Source organism: Zalophus californianus, chromosome 10 (genome assembly GCF_009762305.2).
Source record: "Zalophus californianus isolate mZalCal1 chromosome 10, mZalCal1.pri.v2, whole genome shotgun sequence".
Lineage (NCBI taxonomy): Eukaryota > Metazoa > Chordata > Mammalia > Carnivora > Otariidae > Zalophus > Zalophus californianus.
In genome coordinates this window covers 29,923,207-29,942,083 of record NC_045604.1, presented here as the reverse complement: position 1 = coordinate 29,942,083, position 18,877 = coordinate 29,923,207, and the positions used below count along the sequence as shown (strand labels likewise).

The 18,877-nt window shown below is 43.2% G+C and overlaps 1 protein-coding gene and 1 long non-coding RNA gene across 2 annotated transcripts; both read right to left on the bottom strand.

Moving 5' to 3' along the window:
- Nucleotides 1–1,181: 1,181 nt before the first annotated feature.
- LOC113932888 (40S ribosomal protein S27) lies at nt 1,182–1,558 on the bottom strand. Its single transcript, XM_027612419.2, has one exon. It carries the CDS (start codon nt 1,506–1,508, stop codon nt 1,254–1,256), a length of 255 nt encoding a protein of 84 aa, XP_027468220.1. The 5' UTR covers nt 1,509–1,558; the 3' UTR covers nt 1,182–1,253.
- Nucleotides 1,559–3,240: 1,682 nt separating this feature from the next.
- Nucleotides 3,241–18,806, bottom strand: LOC113933559. The gene is made up of 3 exons (XR_004819388.1): nt 18,750–18,806; nt 12,522–12,769; nt 3,241–3,311 (listed from the first exon to the last, which is right to left on the bottom strand). It is a non-coding gene; the product is annotated as an uncharacterized LOC113933559 (long non-coding RNA).
- Between the last annotated feature and the right edge of the window lie 71 nt (nt 18,807–18,877).

Here is an 18,877-nt window from a genome sequence, read left to right as displayed (position 1 = left end):
TAAATATAATTAACTTTCTTTTTTAAAGTTTTCTGTTAGCCTAGGTCCTCTCAAAGGTAAACACTAAGATGGGGTTAGAGGTGCAAGAGGTTTGGGGAGGGTGGGATACCAGTAAGGGAAGATGGGGGTGCTGGAAAAGTTTGCTGTCAAACTGAGGAGCTGAGCACCTGGGGAGAGGGAGGAGGAGGAGAGGAGACACAGAGGGAGGATGGGAAGGATGTTGGAAGGGCAGGAAAGATGGAAGGAAGATAGGTCATAAACTGCAGTGCAATTTTAAAAGTTTTGCCTGTCAGAGGAACAGCCCTGCCTTAGTATCTCCTTCCCACCGCTCCGCCAACATCCCTAACAGAATCACTGGGTGGGAGCAGCCCCTGAGAAGTGCAACCTAAACAAAACTCAGCAGTAATGGATTCAGGGGATAGCAGCGGGGATCATGGATCAGTTACACTTTCTGCAGCAGGAGATCCAAGAGACACATTCTCTTGGCCGCCGCCTTAGCTTTTTGCTTTTGATTTATTTTATTTGCCTTTTATAAAATAATACATATTGTTCTAATACCTGCTCTTTCTTATTTTCTTAAAATATAATTTCCATTAGTATTTCCCAAACCTCTTGACTTTCAAACCGATTAGACAGTTTTACACATCCCCTCTGGAAGTTTTAATTGTGTCACTTTCATGAGAAATATGATTAAAGAGAGATTTTAAGTAAGGAAAAAATATTTTTTAAAGATTTTATTTATTTATTTGACAGAGAGACAGAACACAAGCAGGGGGAGTGGGAGAGGGAGAAGCAGACTTCCCGCTGAGCAGGGAGCCCGATGCGGGGGCTTGATCCCAGGACCCTGGGATCATGACCTGAGCCGAAGGCAGATGCTTAACGACTGAGCCACCCAGGTGCCCAAAATATTTTGTTTTAGTTAGGGATTATTAAAGAGGATTTAAACATTATATGTAAAGATACACATTACATAACCATAAAATTTGACATTTTCCCATTGATCAGTAACATGTTTAACTTACTTTAAGGTACTTATAACAAAAAACATGATTTGATGACAAATTTTAAACTATCATTTTATGTTTGGTTCGGGGACAAAATGTACATTAAATATAACGAATAAACTTAACTACACCTAATACAGGTTAAAAACTGCCTTCAAGACCAGATGTTTAGAATTCTTTTTTTTTTTTTTTTTAATCCAAAATCTGTTTATTGGGAGAGTGTCCCACTCATCTTGGTTCAGGGTGCTTTTAGTGCTGCTTCCGCCTGAAGGAGCATCCTTCTGTAAGCCTGGCCTTCCCTCCTGTGGGCTGGCAGAGCACGGTGGAGCAGCCGACGCACAGAACTACCGTTTGCGCGTGGCTGAAGACGGTGGTGATCTTGTAGCATCCGGGGCACTTCACGTCCATGAAGTAGGAGTTGGGGCTCTGCACCAGGCGCTTCTTCTTGTGCTTCCTCTTCTCCTCCTCCGGGGACGGGTGCAGGAGATCCTTCGCGAGGGGCATGTTCTCGTGGGGAGGTCGTCACCGCCGGAAACAGATGTTTAGAATTCTTATATTTTGCACTAAAAATAGTTAATTTATCATCTGCTTTATTTCTGAATGACAAGAGAAAAACGAAGGTTTCAAGTTACTCTTTGCAAGTACTTCCACATTGCCCACATGGGTAGTTTTAATTCTCCATAAATGAAGAGCTAAAGTGGATATCATCATCTTTCCCTCTTTTGCCACTGGCTTTTGAAAACTAGAGGCATCTTGATGTGTATATTAGAATTCAGATCAGATTAATGCAATTTACATATTTAATGAAGAGCATCTTGAGGTAAATCAGCAGAATTACTATCATTTTTGTGCTTATCTTCCTTTTTTCAAAGTCAGTGCTCCTTATGTTTCCCCCTTAAGGCATATTCACTGTGGGCATTGAACTCAGCAATACATGACCGTGACCGCAAGCAAAGCACCGTGGCAGCTACTGCAGGTCAGCTCTGCGGGTGGTGGCTGAGTGCGCAAGGGCTCACCCGGTTGCCCCCAGCCAGTGGATGTGCTATTTGTACTGTTACGTTTCAAAGGCGGAAATTCTGAAAAATCATTTTCTTTACTAAAATTGTAAAAACTGCTATTTAAAGCAGATGCTTCTAAGGTGGGCAACTACAAAGAACAGCTTTGAGCATCCCAGGAAATGCACGACCACCAGTGGGAAATGTCACTTAAGTGCTGCCTAGTACTCGCCGTGCAGAAGTGCATGATTGACCTAAACCAAGGATGGGGTTAGGTCCTTTCCAACGCTAATGTTCTGGATCTGATGAAGCTAAAGTGGTGTGTGAAACACAAGTAGTGAAGCTCAAAGCCTGGAAACTAGCTCCATATCCTATTACTGACTTCATTTATCACATGATTTTCTACTAAGTAAAGACCTGGATGTTGGAAAAGGCTCTATTCCTTTAAACAAACTATTCAATGTCACTGTTGTGTCCTTATAGATAACAGTGACAGCAATCGTAATACCTTCAATAGAGGATTTGCAGGCAACCTTGCAGTAACTCTGCACTCTCCCAGGGGTCTGTAAGACAACAGGTTGGTGATGACTTATCTAAAAAATGGATGGACAGCAAAGACTTCAGGCAATCCTCCGTAAATACTGTTTCTCTCTGCAGAGCTTGCAAAAGGTATTAATGGCCATGTGTTTGAGATGATATTTCCTGATAAGAACCTGGAAAGCAGCTATTCCAGGTAGCCAGTTAAAAGCAAAAGAGTTATCAGATGAGGGTTTTCTGAATGTGTATGTGCACGAAAAATACGGAAAAGTACTTTGGAAGGTAAATCTGAATAATAAAGCATGCCTTCTTTTCCTTTCTTAATCATCACAACCACACCTCTTTCTACCCATTAATATTGCTAATCAGCTAAAATAACCACTCATGCACAACCTACTATAAGGTATGACATGCAATTTTGAAAATTAAATGCACATGCTGATATGGAACATGAACTCCTGTACATTGTAAAATAATAACCGATAGAATTCTCCAGGATTCGGGGCGCCTGGGTGGCCCAGTCAGTTGAGCATCTGCCTTCGGCTCAGGTCATGATCCCAGGGTCCTCGGATCGAGTCCCGCATCGGGCTCCTTGCTCAGTGGGGAGCCTGCTTCTCCCACTGCCTGCCACTCCCCCTGCTTGTGCTCTCTCTCTCTTATTTATTTATAAATAAATAAAATCTTAAAAAAGAAAGACACTAACTCTGGGACAGACACAGAAATGCCAAATGGGATGAGGTGCACGTGTCAATCAGGGAGGCAAGAAGGGGTTCATCTGTAAAAGACAAGAAGATGAATGCCTAAGGGTTTTGTCTCCTAAACGGAGTCTCTCCAGTCCATTCACATCCTGAGACTATGAGTTAGTCAACTCAACCCCAATAAAACGGTTCCAGTATCTGAGAGATAAAAACTTCAATGTAAAAAGAAGGTCATCACTGCATGACCTGTACTCTAGCAGGCCTGCTTCGTCTTCTCTTTAAAGAAAGATTTCTGCTAAATGTTTCCTTTTGTTTTCTTAATTTACATTAGCTATTTCAAAAGAGAAAAACAAAGAGCTATTTGTCTCTGAAGAAATGAAACACCCAGATAAGCCAGCAACCAACAACTGCACAAACATCTGTGAGCTGCATAATCAATTCTGTGATTAGGCGGAGGAGAGCTCTGCACCCACATTGATTTTAAAATGCAAATCTGAATACAGCTAATCTTCACATAAATATAATAGGTATTGCATTGTTTTCCCTCATGATCATATGAAAAATTCACTAAAGTGATGGTAAAGAAGTAGCATAATATTATTTGAAGGTAGACGGTGATAGTTGCATATTATCATCTCTAAAGCAACCAGTAAAATGAACACACACACACACACAAACACACACACGCACACACAATGAGGGATAGCTACAAGCCAATAGAGGAGATAAAATGGAATACAAAACAATAGTCAATTTAGCCAAAAGAAGGCAAGAAAGATGGAAGAAAGGGACAAAGAACAGTTGGGACAAATCCAAAACAAAGATGGGAGACTTGAATCCAACTATATTAAAAGCTCCAATTAAGGATAGTAGAAAATTCATGAGAAAGGTATAAGTAACGACACTGACCACGATTTAACATGTTTTTATTTATTATTTTTTAAAAGATTTATTTATTTGAATGCAAGTGGGGGAGGGACAGAGGGAGAGAGAAAGAATCTCAAATAGACTCCACGCTCAGTGCAGAGCCTGATGCAGGGCTTGATCTCACAACCCTGATATCATGACCTGAGCCAAAAAGGGCCAAACACAACCAACTGAGCCACTCAGGTGCCCCTTTATTTATTTATCTTTAAGGTTATTTATTTATTTATTTAAGTAATCTCTATACTCAATGTGGGGCTCAAACCCACAACCCTGAGATCAAGAGTCGCATGCATGCTCTTCAGACTGAGCCAGCCAGGCACCTGTAATGTGTTTTTATTTAAAATAGATCATTATTATCATATTTTAATGTGTGTTTGTCTTAGTTTCACTTGTCTTACTTGGTAATTAACCCCAATTAGAAGGAAAAAGTCACTGGTTAATTCTCATCTATGGCTCCATCAGCAAAGTCCCTCAGTTTTGAATAACATGGTAGGTGCACCCATGCTGAGGCTGCTGCCATCAGTAGAAATGACTGTTTATTTAACTGATGAATACTGCCTTCATCAGGGTGCTAGGGACTTAGACAGATGTGCACTGGACATAGCAAAGAGATACATTATGCTCGGATACTCTTTTTTGTCCCCCACACTACCTACTCCTGTGAGTCTTGGTGCCGCAAAAAAGTCAGATTAAATAAAGAAAGGTCAAAATGTTAGTTACATATACACACACACATAGAAATCTCAATAAATTGGACATTAGTGAGAAAGTTGATATGATGTCTGCATATCTATACCTACAGATATTTCAAAATCAGAGTTTTTGGACCTCATGAACACAATAACATGGCAACATTTTTATAGCAGAGCAGACTGAATTCCTGTGATAAATAATTCTCAGTCCCACACAGGCAGGGGTCTTTAAGAATTTCTGCTTTAATAACAGAAGAGTTTAATTACAAAGCCAGTGAGTTATGATCGACACTCCCAGTCTCCTCCACCCCATCTTCCAATACGTGGTACCACAGCTGCATACACAAGTAACTACAGTTGTATTTCCCTCTTGTTTTGAAGGGACAGGAAGGTCAAAAACTGTGCAGCTTAACATCCTCGGATAACCTAACACTTTTCCTAGAGAGGACCTTTGGCTACAGAGGTTATAGCGAACTAGTAATTTAACCCTGAGGTGTAAGAGATACTTTATTAATTAATTAGTGATATGGAAATGGATTTTCCTAGGGCTGTGACATTTGACAACATGTATGCCACACTAAGCCATCTACTAGTACTTCAACTTCGAAAAGAAATGGGATTTTAGAGTTATGGTTTTAGTACCAAGGCACCCTTCCCCTCTCACACCTCCTTGGCTAGCAATCTGATCCAAACCATGGCTGTCTCTTACCTAGATTCTTACAATAATCTCCTCACAGATTACACGGCTTCCAGTCCTTCCCCTCACAGAGAATTCTTAGTCCAGGTCCAGAGTGAGCCTTTATCAATGTCAAGTCAGATCATGACACTGCTGGGCTTCGCCCTTCACTCGGCCTTTAAGTGGCCTCTGAGGTCCCACAGGGTGTGATATTCCCCTCCCCACAACTGCTCTGACCTCACACTCTACTTTTCCATCCATCACCTGCTCGTTCTGAATACTCCAGCTGCACCAGCGTCTTTGGCAGCCTTTGGATGCACTGGACACATCCCCACCTCAGGGCCTTTGCACAGGCTCTTCCTCAGATACCCATGTGACGCGTGCTCTCACCACTTCAAGTTTTTGTTTAAATGTCTCCCACTCAGAGGCCTACCCTAACCACCTTTCTTTTATTGCAAACCAGCCTTCCGCCCAAGAACCCCTGATCCTTCTTACCTTGATCTTTTTTTCCCCTCATGGCAACTATCACCTACTGATGGCCAAGAATGTTAATATCTACCCCATTATATAACTTTACATAAAAGTGTAATTTATTTACATACTTACTTTGTTTTCTTTGTTCTCTAACTAGATTGTAAGACCCACAAGAACAAAGATTTTCATCTCTTTTGTTTCCAATGTCCAAAACATGGTCATATTCAACAAATAGGCATTGAATTTCTGAATGAACAAATGAGAAGATACATTTTCATTAAGGACATGAAGAGCCCTAAGTGCCATGATGAGTCTAGACTTGATCCTGAGGGCAAAGCCAAATGACGAAAAAGATGGGTTAAAGGAACCTCCAATAGGTGAAAAGATTCCTGACATTGGATTTGGCAATGATTCTTTGGATTAAAAAAGACAACAAAGGGAAAAGATAGATAGATTAGACTACATCAAAATTTAAAACTTTTGTGCATCAAAGGACACTATCAAAAGAGTGAAGAGGCAACACACAAAGTAGAAGTAAGTATTTGCAAGTCGTATCTCTGATAATGGATTGAGATCCATAATACACAAAGAGCGCCTACAACTCAACAACAACAAAAAACAAACAATCTGATTTAAAAATGGGCAAAGGACTTGAAAAGACATTTCTCCAAGGAAGATATATAAGTGGCCAATAAGCACATGAAAAGATATTCAACATCATTGATCATTTAATGGGAAATGTAAATCCAAACCAAAATAAGATACTACTTCACACCCATTAGGATGGCTATTATTTCAAAAAACAAACAGATAAACAAAAAAAAATCAGAAAACAGCAAGTGTTGGGATACCTGGCTGGCTCAATCAGTAGAGCATGCGACTCTTGATCTCAGGGCCATGAGTTTGAACTCTATGTTGAGTGTGGACCCTACTCAATTTTAAAAAAAGAAAACAGCAAGTGTTGGCAAGGATGTTGAGAGACTGGAACACTTCTACACTGCTGATGGGAATGTAAAAAAGTGCAGCCACTGTGGAAAACAGTCTGGTTTTTTCCTCAAAAAAGTGAAACATAGAGTTACCACATGATCCAACAATTCTACTTCCAGGTATATACCTAAAAGAATTGAAAGCAGGGATTTGAACAGATATTTGTATACCCATGCTCATAACAACATTATTCATAATAGCCAAAGGATAGAAACAACCCAAATACCCAACAACAGATATGTGGATAAACAAAATGAGGCATATATGTACAATGAAATATTATTCAACCCTAAAAAGGAATGACATTCTGACACATGCCACATGGATGAACTTTGAAGACATTATACTAAGTGAAGTAAGCCAGTCACGAAAGGACAAATACTGTATGATTCCATTTATATGAAGTACCTAGAGTAGTCAAATTCATAGAGACAGAAAGTAGAATGGTGGTTGTCTGGGGCTGGGGGGAGGGGAAAATGGGGAATTCGTGTTTAATGGGTATAGAGTTTCAGTTTAGGTAGATGAAAAAAGTTCTGGATATGGATGATGGTGATAGGTGCATAACAATATGAATGCACTTAATGCCTTTGTAGACTTAAAAATGGCTTAAATGGTAAATTTTATGTTATGTATATTTTACTACAACAAAATACACAATTAGCTTTTTATTCTTTTTCTTTTTTCTTTTTTTTTAAAAGATTTTATTTATTTGAGAGAGCGAGAGAGAACAAGCACGTGAAAGGCAGAGGGAGAAGCGGACTCCCCGCTGATCAGGGAGCCCGACGTGGGACTCGATCGTGGGACTTGATCCTGGGACTCTGGGACCATGACCTGAGGTGAAGGCAGACACCCAACCCACTGAGCCACCCCGGCGCCCCAATTAATTTTGTTTTAAAAAAAGAACTCCAAAGGGCGCCTGGGTGGCTCAGCCATTAAGCATCTGCCTTTGGCTCAGGTCATGATCCCAGGGTTCTGGGATGAGCCCCACGTTGGGCTCCTTGCTCATCAGGAAGACTGCTTCTCCCTCTCCCACTCCCCCTGCTTGTGTTCCCTCTCTTGCTGTCTCTCTCGCTGTCAAAAAAGAAATAAAATCTTAAAAAAAAAAAAAACACTCCAAGATGGTTACCTGTGGGACCCTACCCCATCCCCATATTGTACCAGGTTAGTCTTGTGTGACCAGTAGAATATGGCAGAAGTGATGGTCCTTCATTTCTGAGATTAGGTTATAAAAGGCTATAGCTTCCACCTTGTTACTCATCGTAGGGAAAGTCAGCTACCATTTTAGAAGTCACCTGATAGAAAGGCCACAAGGTGAGGAACTAAAGCCTCTTGCTGTTTGCCATGTGAGTAAAGCTTGGAAACGGATTCCTTGGGCCCAGTGAGCCTTCAGGGAACTGCTCCAGCCAACTGCTTGACTGGAGTCTCCTGACGCCGTGGGCCAGACCCACTCAGCTAACATCATCCCACTCAGCTAAGCCACTGCCGGATGCCTGACCCTCTGAAACTATGTGAGGTCATAAATATCTACCATCTTCAGTTGCTAAATTTGGGGGCAATTTGTTACACAGCAATAGGTAACTAATGAAAGGCATAAGAGGAGGCAGGACAGCCAATTTAGAGGCTACTGCCGTATTCCAGTCATAAATGGGAAAGGATCTGGACTAGGGCAGAGGCAATGGAGTGAAGAGGATAAAACTCCTTCAACAGGACTCCAGGAGGCAGGTAACAACAGGACTTGTTACCTGATTGGGTGCAGACAGGGATGGCAAGTGGGGACCCAGCGGGATGCCCAGATTTCTGACGCAGTTGCCTGGTTGCTTGGAGAGACAGTGAAACCTCAGGATGTAGACTGAGACTGACTGCCGCTGATTCACCAGCTCCACCACCAACCAAGCTCTAAGCTGTCCTACCCACAGCACCGTGCAGGCATTTCAAGGTCTCCCCTTGCCTGACAAGGGCAGAGTTTCTCATTCTCTCCTCTCCGCCCCAGTGCATACTTACCTACTTCCAGTGTTTTGCAATTACTGGTTTTTACTCCTATCACCTCTATTTTATTTTTACCCTTAAGGGAGAAATCTGCCTTTTCCATCTTATATCCCTTGGCCCTAGCACACAGTAAGTGCTCAATAAATGTTTGATGGGAAAATGAGGGAACAAAATAATAGCTCTACTCCACCCACTGACACACTGATTGGGCCACACGGCCCAAAGACAATTTCCTTATGCCAGCATTTTCTACTCCTCCGGCCAGAACGCCCTTCCCAAGGTAACTAAGCATTCCCTCCTACATTCCTGACATGGATTCTCCCAGGATTCCAGCAGCCCAGAAAGATCTGCTCTAGCAATGGACCAAGGCAGGCTTTTGGACAGACAAACACAAGTAATGATTCTGAAGAAAGGTCTGCCAGTGAGAAAGAGAGTGCATCTGACCATCAGAAACCTCCATTCCAAACAAAAAGTGGGTTTTTTTTTTCCTGTCCCCCCTTTTAGGGGTTTAAAATGATAAGCCCCATTGCCTAAAAGTTCAAGTCCCGTGAGTTGTAAGGTTTATAATTCATTACCCCTTGTATTAGGTCTACTTCTCTTGAACAATAATTCATTCACTCAACAGTATCTATTGAGTGCCTACTATATGCTAGAGACATAAGAGCTGAAGGCAACCTAAGAATCTGCTCTGCTTCCTTCTTCAGAAGTTTCAAAGAATATACAGAGATAGGACTATGTCACAAGGTCGTTTCAAGCAGCAAGAGGAGCACACAAAATGTTCAGTTTGCAATATAATCCCAGTTTTGCCCATACGTATGTGTGTGTCCATATGTGTCTGTATGTGTAGATATATGCATTTAATTGCATATGCGCAATTAAACTTTTAATGAATACATACATGTTATGGATTGAATGTTCGTGTTTCCCAAAATCGATATGTCAAAGCCCAGAATCCCCACGGTGATGGGATAAGGCCACAAGGTGAGGTGGTATTTGGAGTGAGGCTTTTGGGAGGTTGAAGTCATGAGGGTGGGGCACTCATGATGGAATCAATGGCCTTATTAAAAGAGGCCAGAATCCTACTTCTCTTCCCCACATTGAGGACCCAGCAAGAAGGCCACCATCTGCAAACCAGGAAGAGTCTCACCAGACACTGAATCTGCCGAACCCTTGATCTGGGACTTCTCACCTCCAAAGCTGTAGGAATACGTGTTTGCTGTTTACCAGTCTACGGTGTTTTGTTATAGCCCTGAGCTGACCAAGATAATAGACAACAAATAGACATCTGAGAACATAAATATTTTCTCTACAGTGGCTCTGAATAGCAGCCTTTTCTCCTGAAAAATGTACCTCTTCTTTCTATAGTAGAATGCTTCTCACATAATAAATTGTTCAACATTCAGATTTAAACTTTACATTTAAACTCTTAATTCGGTTGAGACTCTCCTGCTAAGTGCATCTTCCACGTCTTCACAAGCTCGCAGGACTGGGATTCCTAGAGCCAACCCAGCTCTCCCTCAGAAAGACATATGTGAAGAGGCAAAAGAGCAATCTACCCTTCCAATCCTTCCAAACCTGCGTCTGGAATTCGGGTCCTCAGACATTGCAGGTTTCTTTTTGACTCCGGCACCTCTTACCCCCAAAGCTAGCAGAAGGTATGAGGAGTCACTGGGTTTGCCGGGTCCTGTCATTACCACATTCCTATCTTTCTTCAGAGTCTCAGAAGCTCATACAACAGCTAACTTAGTCTGCACAGCCCAGACATGAAATCCCCCCTCCCCACTCCTTTGTCCAGTCCTCCTCTCTATGCTCACACCAGGATCCCTCACCCCCAGTGCTGTTGACACCCCCTTATTACTCTATGCACCATGGGACTCTGGGCCACTCACCTGCGATAGAACTTCAGAGAAGAACGCCATAGAGTTCCTCACATCTCTGATGCTGCCATACGCTTACACAGTCTGGTTCCCTCACTCCCTCCCTGCCTTCTTTTATTATTATTATTATTATTATTATTTTACCAGCAAAATGAATTTATTCAGGAAGCTCCCTGCCTTCTTAAACCACTTCTTCCGCTCAGTTTAGGGATTCTTCACAGTACTAGCCAAAAGTTTCTCCTGATGCTTTGTAAACTTTTTTAATTTGTTTATTTTTATTTATTCTTTTTTTTTTAAAGATTTTATTTATTTGACAGAGAAAGAGAGAGAGAGACAGCATAAGCATGGGGAGTGGCAGGCAGAGGGAGAAGCAGGCTCCCCATTGAGCAGAGAGACTGACGCGGGGCTCAATCCCGGGACCCTGGGATCATGGCCTGAGCCAAAGGCAGATGCTTAACCAACTGAGCCACCCAGGCACCCCTATTTATTTATTTTTAGATGCCCCCTTTATTTATTTTTTTAAAGTAAACTCTACCCCCAGTGTGGGGCTCGAACTCACAACCCCAAGATCAAGAGTCACATGCTATACTGACTGAGCCAGCCATGTGCCCTCGTGACCTTTTAAAGCAGAACACCTGGCCTACATTTGTAGGCCTCTCAGGCTGAGGCCATTAGGTAAGTGAGACAAACAGAACACTACCTGGGGCCTATAGGATGCTGATGGCCTTTCTCAGAGCCCAGGCCCCTTTTGTATTTGGATGAACTTAAATCCTTCGTGGATCTCACTGGAAACTGTGGGGCTGCCCGACCACCTGGCCTTTGTGAGTTCTGTGGTTAAGAAGGTCTAGGGGTCTCTCTGCCCCCCGGGAAGCCAGGCTAATGTACTGCAGAGTCCTATTAACCCTGGGGCTTCCTAGCTGGCCTCTCTATATCTGGCTTCTCAGGGCCACCAACCCCAACATTCCCACAGTTCTCACCATTGCAGCCGTCCTGACTCCATCCGGGGTTCTTGGTGAGGCTCTCCTCTCTGGCAACATTTTATTGATACCAAATAGAGTTATTGCCCAATTTGATTGTTTTTATTTAAGTTTATTTATTTAGATAATCTTTATACCCAACATAGGGCTTGAACTCACCACCCCAAGATTAAGAGTCACATGCTCTCCTAACTGAGCCAGCCAGGCGCCCCCAATTTGATCATTTTTAAAAAGGAAAAAGGAAAAGATTTCTAGTTCCTAAACATGTTCCCTTTTGTACGCCACACACATGGGGCAGCACCCCCTCGCCCCACCCCGGCAACATTAGTAAGAGCAAAAGCAATGGCTGGGCCATTGGCTGTTACTGGAATTTAGGGCTGAGACAAATTATTGTTATTACCAGGTTATAAACCCTAAAAAAAAAAATCCCATAATGGAAATGCTAACAGCTCATTAACTATAATGAGTGCCATTGCACAGGACGCGTTCCGGCAGAGGGATGGCAACTGTGTTAACTGGTCTTTCAGCAGCCGGAAGAGCTCAGGCCCAGGGTGCTCGACACCAGGCAGGAAGGTCCCTTACGTCGGGGACCGAACTGACCACTCTGCTGGTGTGCGCAACTCCTCCCGGTTCCCAGATCGGGCCGGGCAAAACGCAGTTTATTTACACGACCTGACTCCCTGACTCGTACCTTGAGAGAAGGCAAGGCATCTGCGGGACAGCTGACAAAGAAGGGAAGTCAGCCACCGGCATCAGCAGACGTGAGATCATTAGGCTCGGACATCAGACGCAGGCAGGGCCTGTTATCGCAAACAAGCTGTTTGCTTGCAGTTTGAATCTATTTCTGGAAACTGTTTACCTAAATGAAATTACTTATCCACTGGGGCATGGTTCAAAGCTCAAAAGATAAGTGCAGGCGGCTGCTAAAAAGATGCAAGCCTGGGAAAACAAGGGAGAAAGAACAAAGTTAGATTAATCCTGGGAAAAAAGACTCAATGCCATAAAAATTACATGGCATTCTTTGAGACCATCAATTAATTTGAATTCCAAAAGTTCAAAGCCACTATTTAAGGGAAATAATTAATAGCTAATATTCTCCCCAGAGTGATCTAGAAGGTTTGGAGAGCGAGTGCACAGAGGGGCTGACCGTTCTCTCTCTCATCGGTCGATACAGGTAACACCGGACTGAGTCCCTGGAGCACAAGTCTAGGAATTCCCATGCCTGGAATATTAATGACACTTAGTAGGTCTTACTCAGACCCCTCCTGAACTTCAGCTACTATTTTCCTGGGCAGACGCTTAACGAGTGAGCCACCCAGGCGCCCCTGGGTGCTTTTATTGGCTCCCTGAGGTCACCTTTGAATTAAGCTCTGTGGAGAAGTGAACCCTCAGGTCCAAGATTAGAACCTAATCTTGTAGGTTCTATTACAATTGTTCTTCTCATCAGCTGCTCTGGGGGAAAGTTCTTATTTGACTTTTTAACCTTAGGGGCCGAGCGTTGAGTTCATCTTATGCCTCAGTTTCTGGCACATCATCATCACTGGTCCACACCTGTTCCCTCTCTTTAAATGTTGTAAATTCCCTTTTGCTCTCCCTGCTCACCCCTATCCTCCTCACCTGCAACCCATAGGCAGCGAGCCTAAGTTACTTCATGTTTGTTTTGTTTGCTTTGATATTGGGATATTGCTGTTTGGTGTCCACATATTTTTCTTTTTGCTCCTAATCCTCTTACCCAGATTTTCTTTTATTCGTGTTTCAGTCTGGTCTTTGTCCATTTGCATTTTCATTGTTTGCACATTTGAAGTGATCTCAGAGATAGGGTCTTTGTGTACTAATTTTTTTACTTTTTCTGTCATGGGACTTTTTTTCTAGTCTTTGATAGTCTTTTTTTTCTTATCTCCCTACACCCCCAGCAGGTGATCACTGCTAACAGCATGGGCAGTGTCTATCCCCACACATTTCTCCAGGGTCAGTCAAACCCCTAAGCTAGTGAACACACATTGTGTGTGTGTGTGTGTGTGTGCGCGCGCGTGTGTGTGTCTGAGAGACAGAGAGATCTACTTTAATGAAAATGGATTCAAAATCCATCTCTCTGCAGTTTGCTTTTCTCTTTTAAGAATATGTGGTAGTCATCCTTCCAGGTTAGTAGATACAGCTATAATGCATTCTTTTTAATAACTGCATAATAGTTCATGGTATAGGTGTTCAATGATTCATTCAACCGTTCCTTACTGATGGGCATTTCAGTTGTTCTCAGTTTTTTACAACTACAAACAAAGCTGCAAGGAATATTTGTGTGCATGAATCCATATATAGAATGCTTTTATTTTTTTTAAAAAAAGATTTTATTTATTTATTTGACAGAAAGAGAGATAGTGGGAGCAGGAACACAAGCAGGGGGAGTGGCAGAGGGGAAGCAGGCTTCCCACTGAGCAGGGAGCCCGATGTGGGGGCTCGATCCCAGGACCCTGGGATCATGACCTGAGCCGAAGGCAGACGCTTAACGACTGAGCCACCCAGGCCCCCTGGGTGCTTTTATTTCTATAGGATCGATTCCTAGGAACATGCATGTGTTTTTACTTATATAAATGGTATTAGGTTATATACCACATTCTATTTCTTACTTTTTTCCTATGCTCTGTGTTTTTGAGATCTATCAATGTTGTAGTTTGTAGGCCTACTCGGCTGATTCTAACAGTTGCCTAATTCTCCATAGTAAGCTCCCATTCCACTTCAGCTATCACTCTCCAGCTGATTGAACATAACAGCAGCACAACGTAGAAGTACTTCTAAAACACTACTGAGAAATTAATAGAAAAGAAATAATTCCAGCTTTTTCAAACTGTCAATACATTTGACTTTGGAAAATTGTTATGACCAACCAGGGCACAGAGAGCAAGGGGAGACGGCGAGGGTTGGGGGGGGTGTTTCTCATTTGTTAAGAATCTACTATTTATCAGGCACTTTACAAAAGTCCTATTTGGCACTCAACACAAACATTAGAAGTAATATTTTCCCCACTGATTGGATGAGGAAACTGAGGGATAGAAAGGTTAAGTGCATGTCTCACACAAAGGTGGGGCTGGGATTCAAAGCCACATCTACAGATTTCCAGAGCCTCAGCCCCTCCCACTACTCCTTGTGAGTTTCGACCCAGACTAACTTCTTGCTTTTTAGACTCATTGTGGCGGAGGAGGGTTGGGGGAAGCACATAAAGTATCTTAAGATTTTCCATCTGCAGTTTTATCCAAGAATTCCGAGAACACTGAAAATTGACATTTTCCCAACAAAAGTGAATGGTTTTAAAATAATCTTCCAAGAAACTCTCAAAGTCTAACACATGTATAGAGCTTTTGTGGGAAGATGCTAGTGGCAAGAGGAATGACACCATCAGGGCTGAATTCAAAGTTCTCCTGGATCAGGCAAGAGGTAGGCCTAACTAGCGAAAGAGAAGGCATCAGGGAGTCATGTGAAACAGGGTCAGATTGTCAGGATATTGCAGAGCATGGAGGAGTATACCGTGGTCACACCACATTGCAGTGCTGTGACGACCTGTGATCCTATCGAGTGTGAGGTCAGGGACGTGGTCCGTGATCTCTGTGTGGCATGGACAAGGCACAGTATAAATACTGGCAAAGTGAGCGAATGAAAGAATGAAGGGTCTGTGAAGAAGACAGAGAAGGAGCTGTTGGAAGAAGGAAGACAATCAGGAGAGACTAGTTTTGTGGGATCCAAAAGGAGTAACTTCCAAGGAGGAGGAATAAACCATATAAAACACAGCAACAGAATGAAGGGGAAGAAGAAGGGGTGCTAGAGTGGGAATCAGCTGGTCTGTGGACTTGAACAAGGCCGAGGTGCTTGGGTTCTGGGGATGGAAGATGGTGGTGGGCCCAGCACGTGCTTTGGGGACAGTAGTAATGGCTAAGGACAAGTAGAAGATGACGAGACGACAGGAAATACTCTGTTAGGAGGTGAAGCAAAAGAGGTAAAGAATATAGCTGGAGGCCAGTCATCATTAAAAAAAAGGAATCTTTCCTAGAGGACAAGGAATGATTTACCTGTTTGTAGGGTGGGAAAGCCGATGAAGAAAGAGACAGATTGAGAGGAAACAGACAATAAATAAGCAAGAATAAATACAACTGGGGGGCTCAAGATTTTAGAGAAGGCAGGTGGTGGACCATCTTATTGTTCATCGACTTGGGGGCATGATTTGCTTTGACCAGTGGACTATGGAGACAATGATTAATATGCCATCTCCCAACAGAGGTCCAGAGGCCTGGATGGACCTGCGCCCTCTGCCAGGAGAACAGCGGGGCCCAGGCAGGAGGCGCCTCGACAGCCTGGGACCTCAAAGAGAGCAGAGCGCGCACCTGACGAGACCTGCCGACGGGAGCCCTGCCCCGCCCGGCCCCGCCCAGGACCTTGAAAGAGAAATGAAGGCTCTAATTGTAGGCACTAGGATTGCAGGTTGTTTGTGGCCACAGCAAAAGCCAACCACAGACTGCAGAAAGGAGTCATGTGTCTCGGAAGGGTCCAGAGCCACTGCTTTCTCAGCAACGGGAGGGGAAGCCGAGATGGATGAATAGATGAAAACAGATACGTTTGCAATGGAAGGAAGGGAAACTGAGGAACTTCTCACCTGACGCTCTTTTCCAGGCTCAGCCCAGCTCCAGGTGAGGCCATCCGGGGAGGGCAGTGCTGAACAGCACTGCGGCCTAGAGGGGAGGGAGGAGCCGAGTAGAAGGGCTGCAGTGGACAGCGGGAGGGGGGCCAGCCTGGAAGCATGAGAGGAATGCCCAGGGTCACAGGGCCCTCAACTGAGCCCAGGCTTGCAAATGCGCCAATGCACCGAACAAAAGGACGAGACGTAAAGAAAGGATCCCTCTCCAGAAGGCTTCAAAAATGGAGCGGAAGGACAACAGGGGTGGAAGTTTCCTAAGTTCAAAATTAGAAGCCAGAATGTCAAAGTATCCTTTTTGCCATGTCAGGGACATGTCTCTGAGAGTGAGGTCAATGTCATGGGCCTCCTAATGTCAGTACCATTGATGACAATGAAGAAGAGGAACTTGGACATAAATGGCAAATTACCCTTCCTCCTTGCTTGTCACTGTCTCTGCTATTGCTCCAAGCCACCTGAGTCTAACTACCAGCCTGAGAGCAGTACAGCAACAAAGGGACCATCGTCCAGGTCCCCAGGCCTCAAGTTACCAGTAGAACCCATGTCCGACCACCTCCTTACTCTCTCTCTCTGAACTTCGTGGCAAACTTTCAAGACTGACTGCAAGATCTTTCAAGCTGCTGCTACAGTGTTTATACTATCCTAAGTTCCCAAACTTACGACAGTCTAGAAACACCAAAAATAGCTCAATGGCAACAATAGTTAAGAAAAAAAGAAGAAATCAAAGATTTCTTATGATACCATATGATATCTCTAAAAGATACCTCTTCGGTTATCTATACAGAGAAGCTTTTTCTTTCTTTCTTTTTTTTTTTTTGCAAGGTTAGTGTAGCTTGATGGCAAAAACAAAACAAAACAAAACAAAAACAAAAACAGAAAGCAGATGGGGCGCCTGGGTGGCTTAGTCGATTAAGCGTCTGACTCTTGATTTCAACTCAGGTCATGATCTCAGGATGGTGAGATCGGGCCCCACATTGGGCTTTGTGCTTAGCACAGAGTCTGCTTGAGATTCTCTCTCTCTCTGTCTCCCTCTACCCCTTTCCCTGCTCGGGCTCTCTCTTTCCCCCTCTCTTTCAGATAAATAAAATCTTAAAAAAAAAAAATCAAACACCATAAAACAGAGCTTGGCCAGAGACCAAGCAGTGTGGTAATTGAGAACATAAACTCTGGGGCCAAGAGCCTGGGTTTGAATCCAGGATCCGCCAAACTGTGTAACTTTAAGCAAGTTGCTTGATCATACTATGATTAATAATAATCCCTATTCCCACACTGTGACATAATAATCCCTCAGTACATCTTATCTCTGCCACTTACCAGCTGTGACCTTAATTTCTCTGTGCGTCAATTTTCTCCTCCGTATAATGTGAATAATAGTACCCGCTTCATAGGGTTGTTATGAGATGTAAGTGAGTTAATACACATAAAACAGAACAGTGCCACAAAAGTGATAGCTATGATTTTCCTTCTTTTAAACCTATGGACAAGCTAGCTATGCACTTATCAAAAAATCTGTTTGTTATTTCCCCAGTGATCCCAACCATTTCAAACCTAATCTCTTAAGATAACAAAGAATTTTAGGCCTCCATACCATCCTAAAATATAACTTACAGATAAAATAACCAACCTAGGGGCACCTGGGTGGCTCAGCCGTTAAGCATCTGCCTTCGGCTCAGGTCATGATCCCAGGGTCCTGGGATCGAGCCCCGCATCGGGCTCCCTGCTCGGTGGGAAGCCTGCTTCTCCCTTTCCCACTCCCCCTGCTTGTGTTCCCTCTCTTGCTGTGTCTCTCTCTGTCAAATAAATAAATAAAATCTTAAAAAAAAAATAACCAACCTATACACATAATTTCAGAAAAATATACACTGTTCCAATTGTATCATAAAGGGTTTATAACAAAATAAAATACATTTTTAACATTAAAATGCTGAGCAGCACAACTACATTAGAAGACATAATGAGTCAGATGCTTGCCCCTATACAAACTTAGTAAGTTTGGATTTAAGAGAATACAAGAAGGGGCACCTGGCTTGCTCAGTTGGTAGAGCTGTGACCCTTGATCTCAGGATTATGAGTTCAAGCCCCACGTTGGGTATAGAGCTTAATTAAAAAAAGAGAGAGAGAGAGAAAGAGAGCATAAGAAGCCAATCCATACGAGAAGCACGGGAGGGTGAAGAAGCAGAGATATAAATGACACTAGAATAAAATCTAGTGTTTGAATAAATGGTAACAGACAAAACTTACTTGCTTTGCTAAGAGAAAGAGAGACAAAGGGCGCCTGGGTGGCTCAGTTGGTTAAGCATCTGTCGTCAGCTCATGTCATGATCCTGGAGTCCTGGGATAGAGCTCCGCATCAGTCTCCCTGCTCAGCA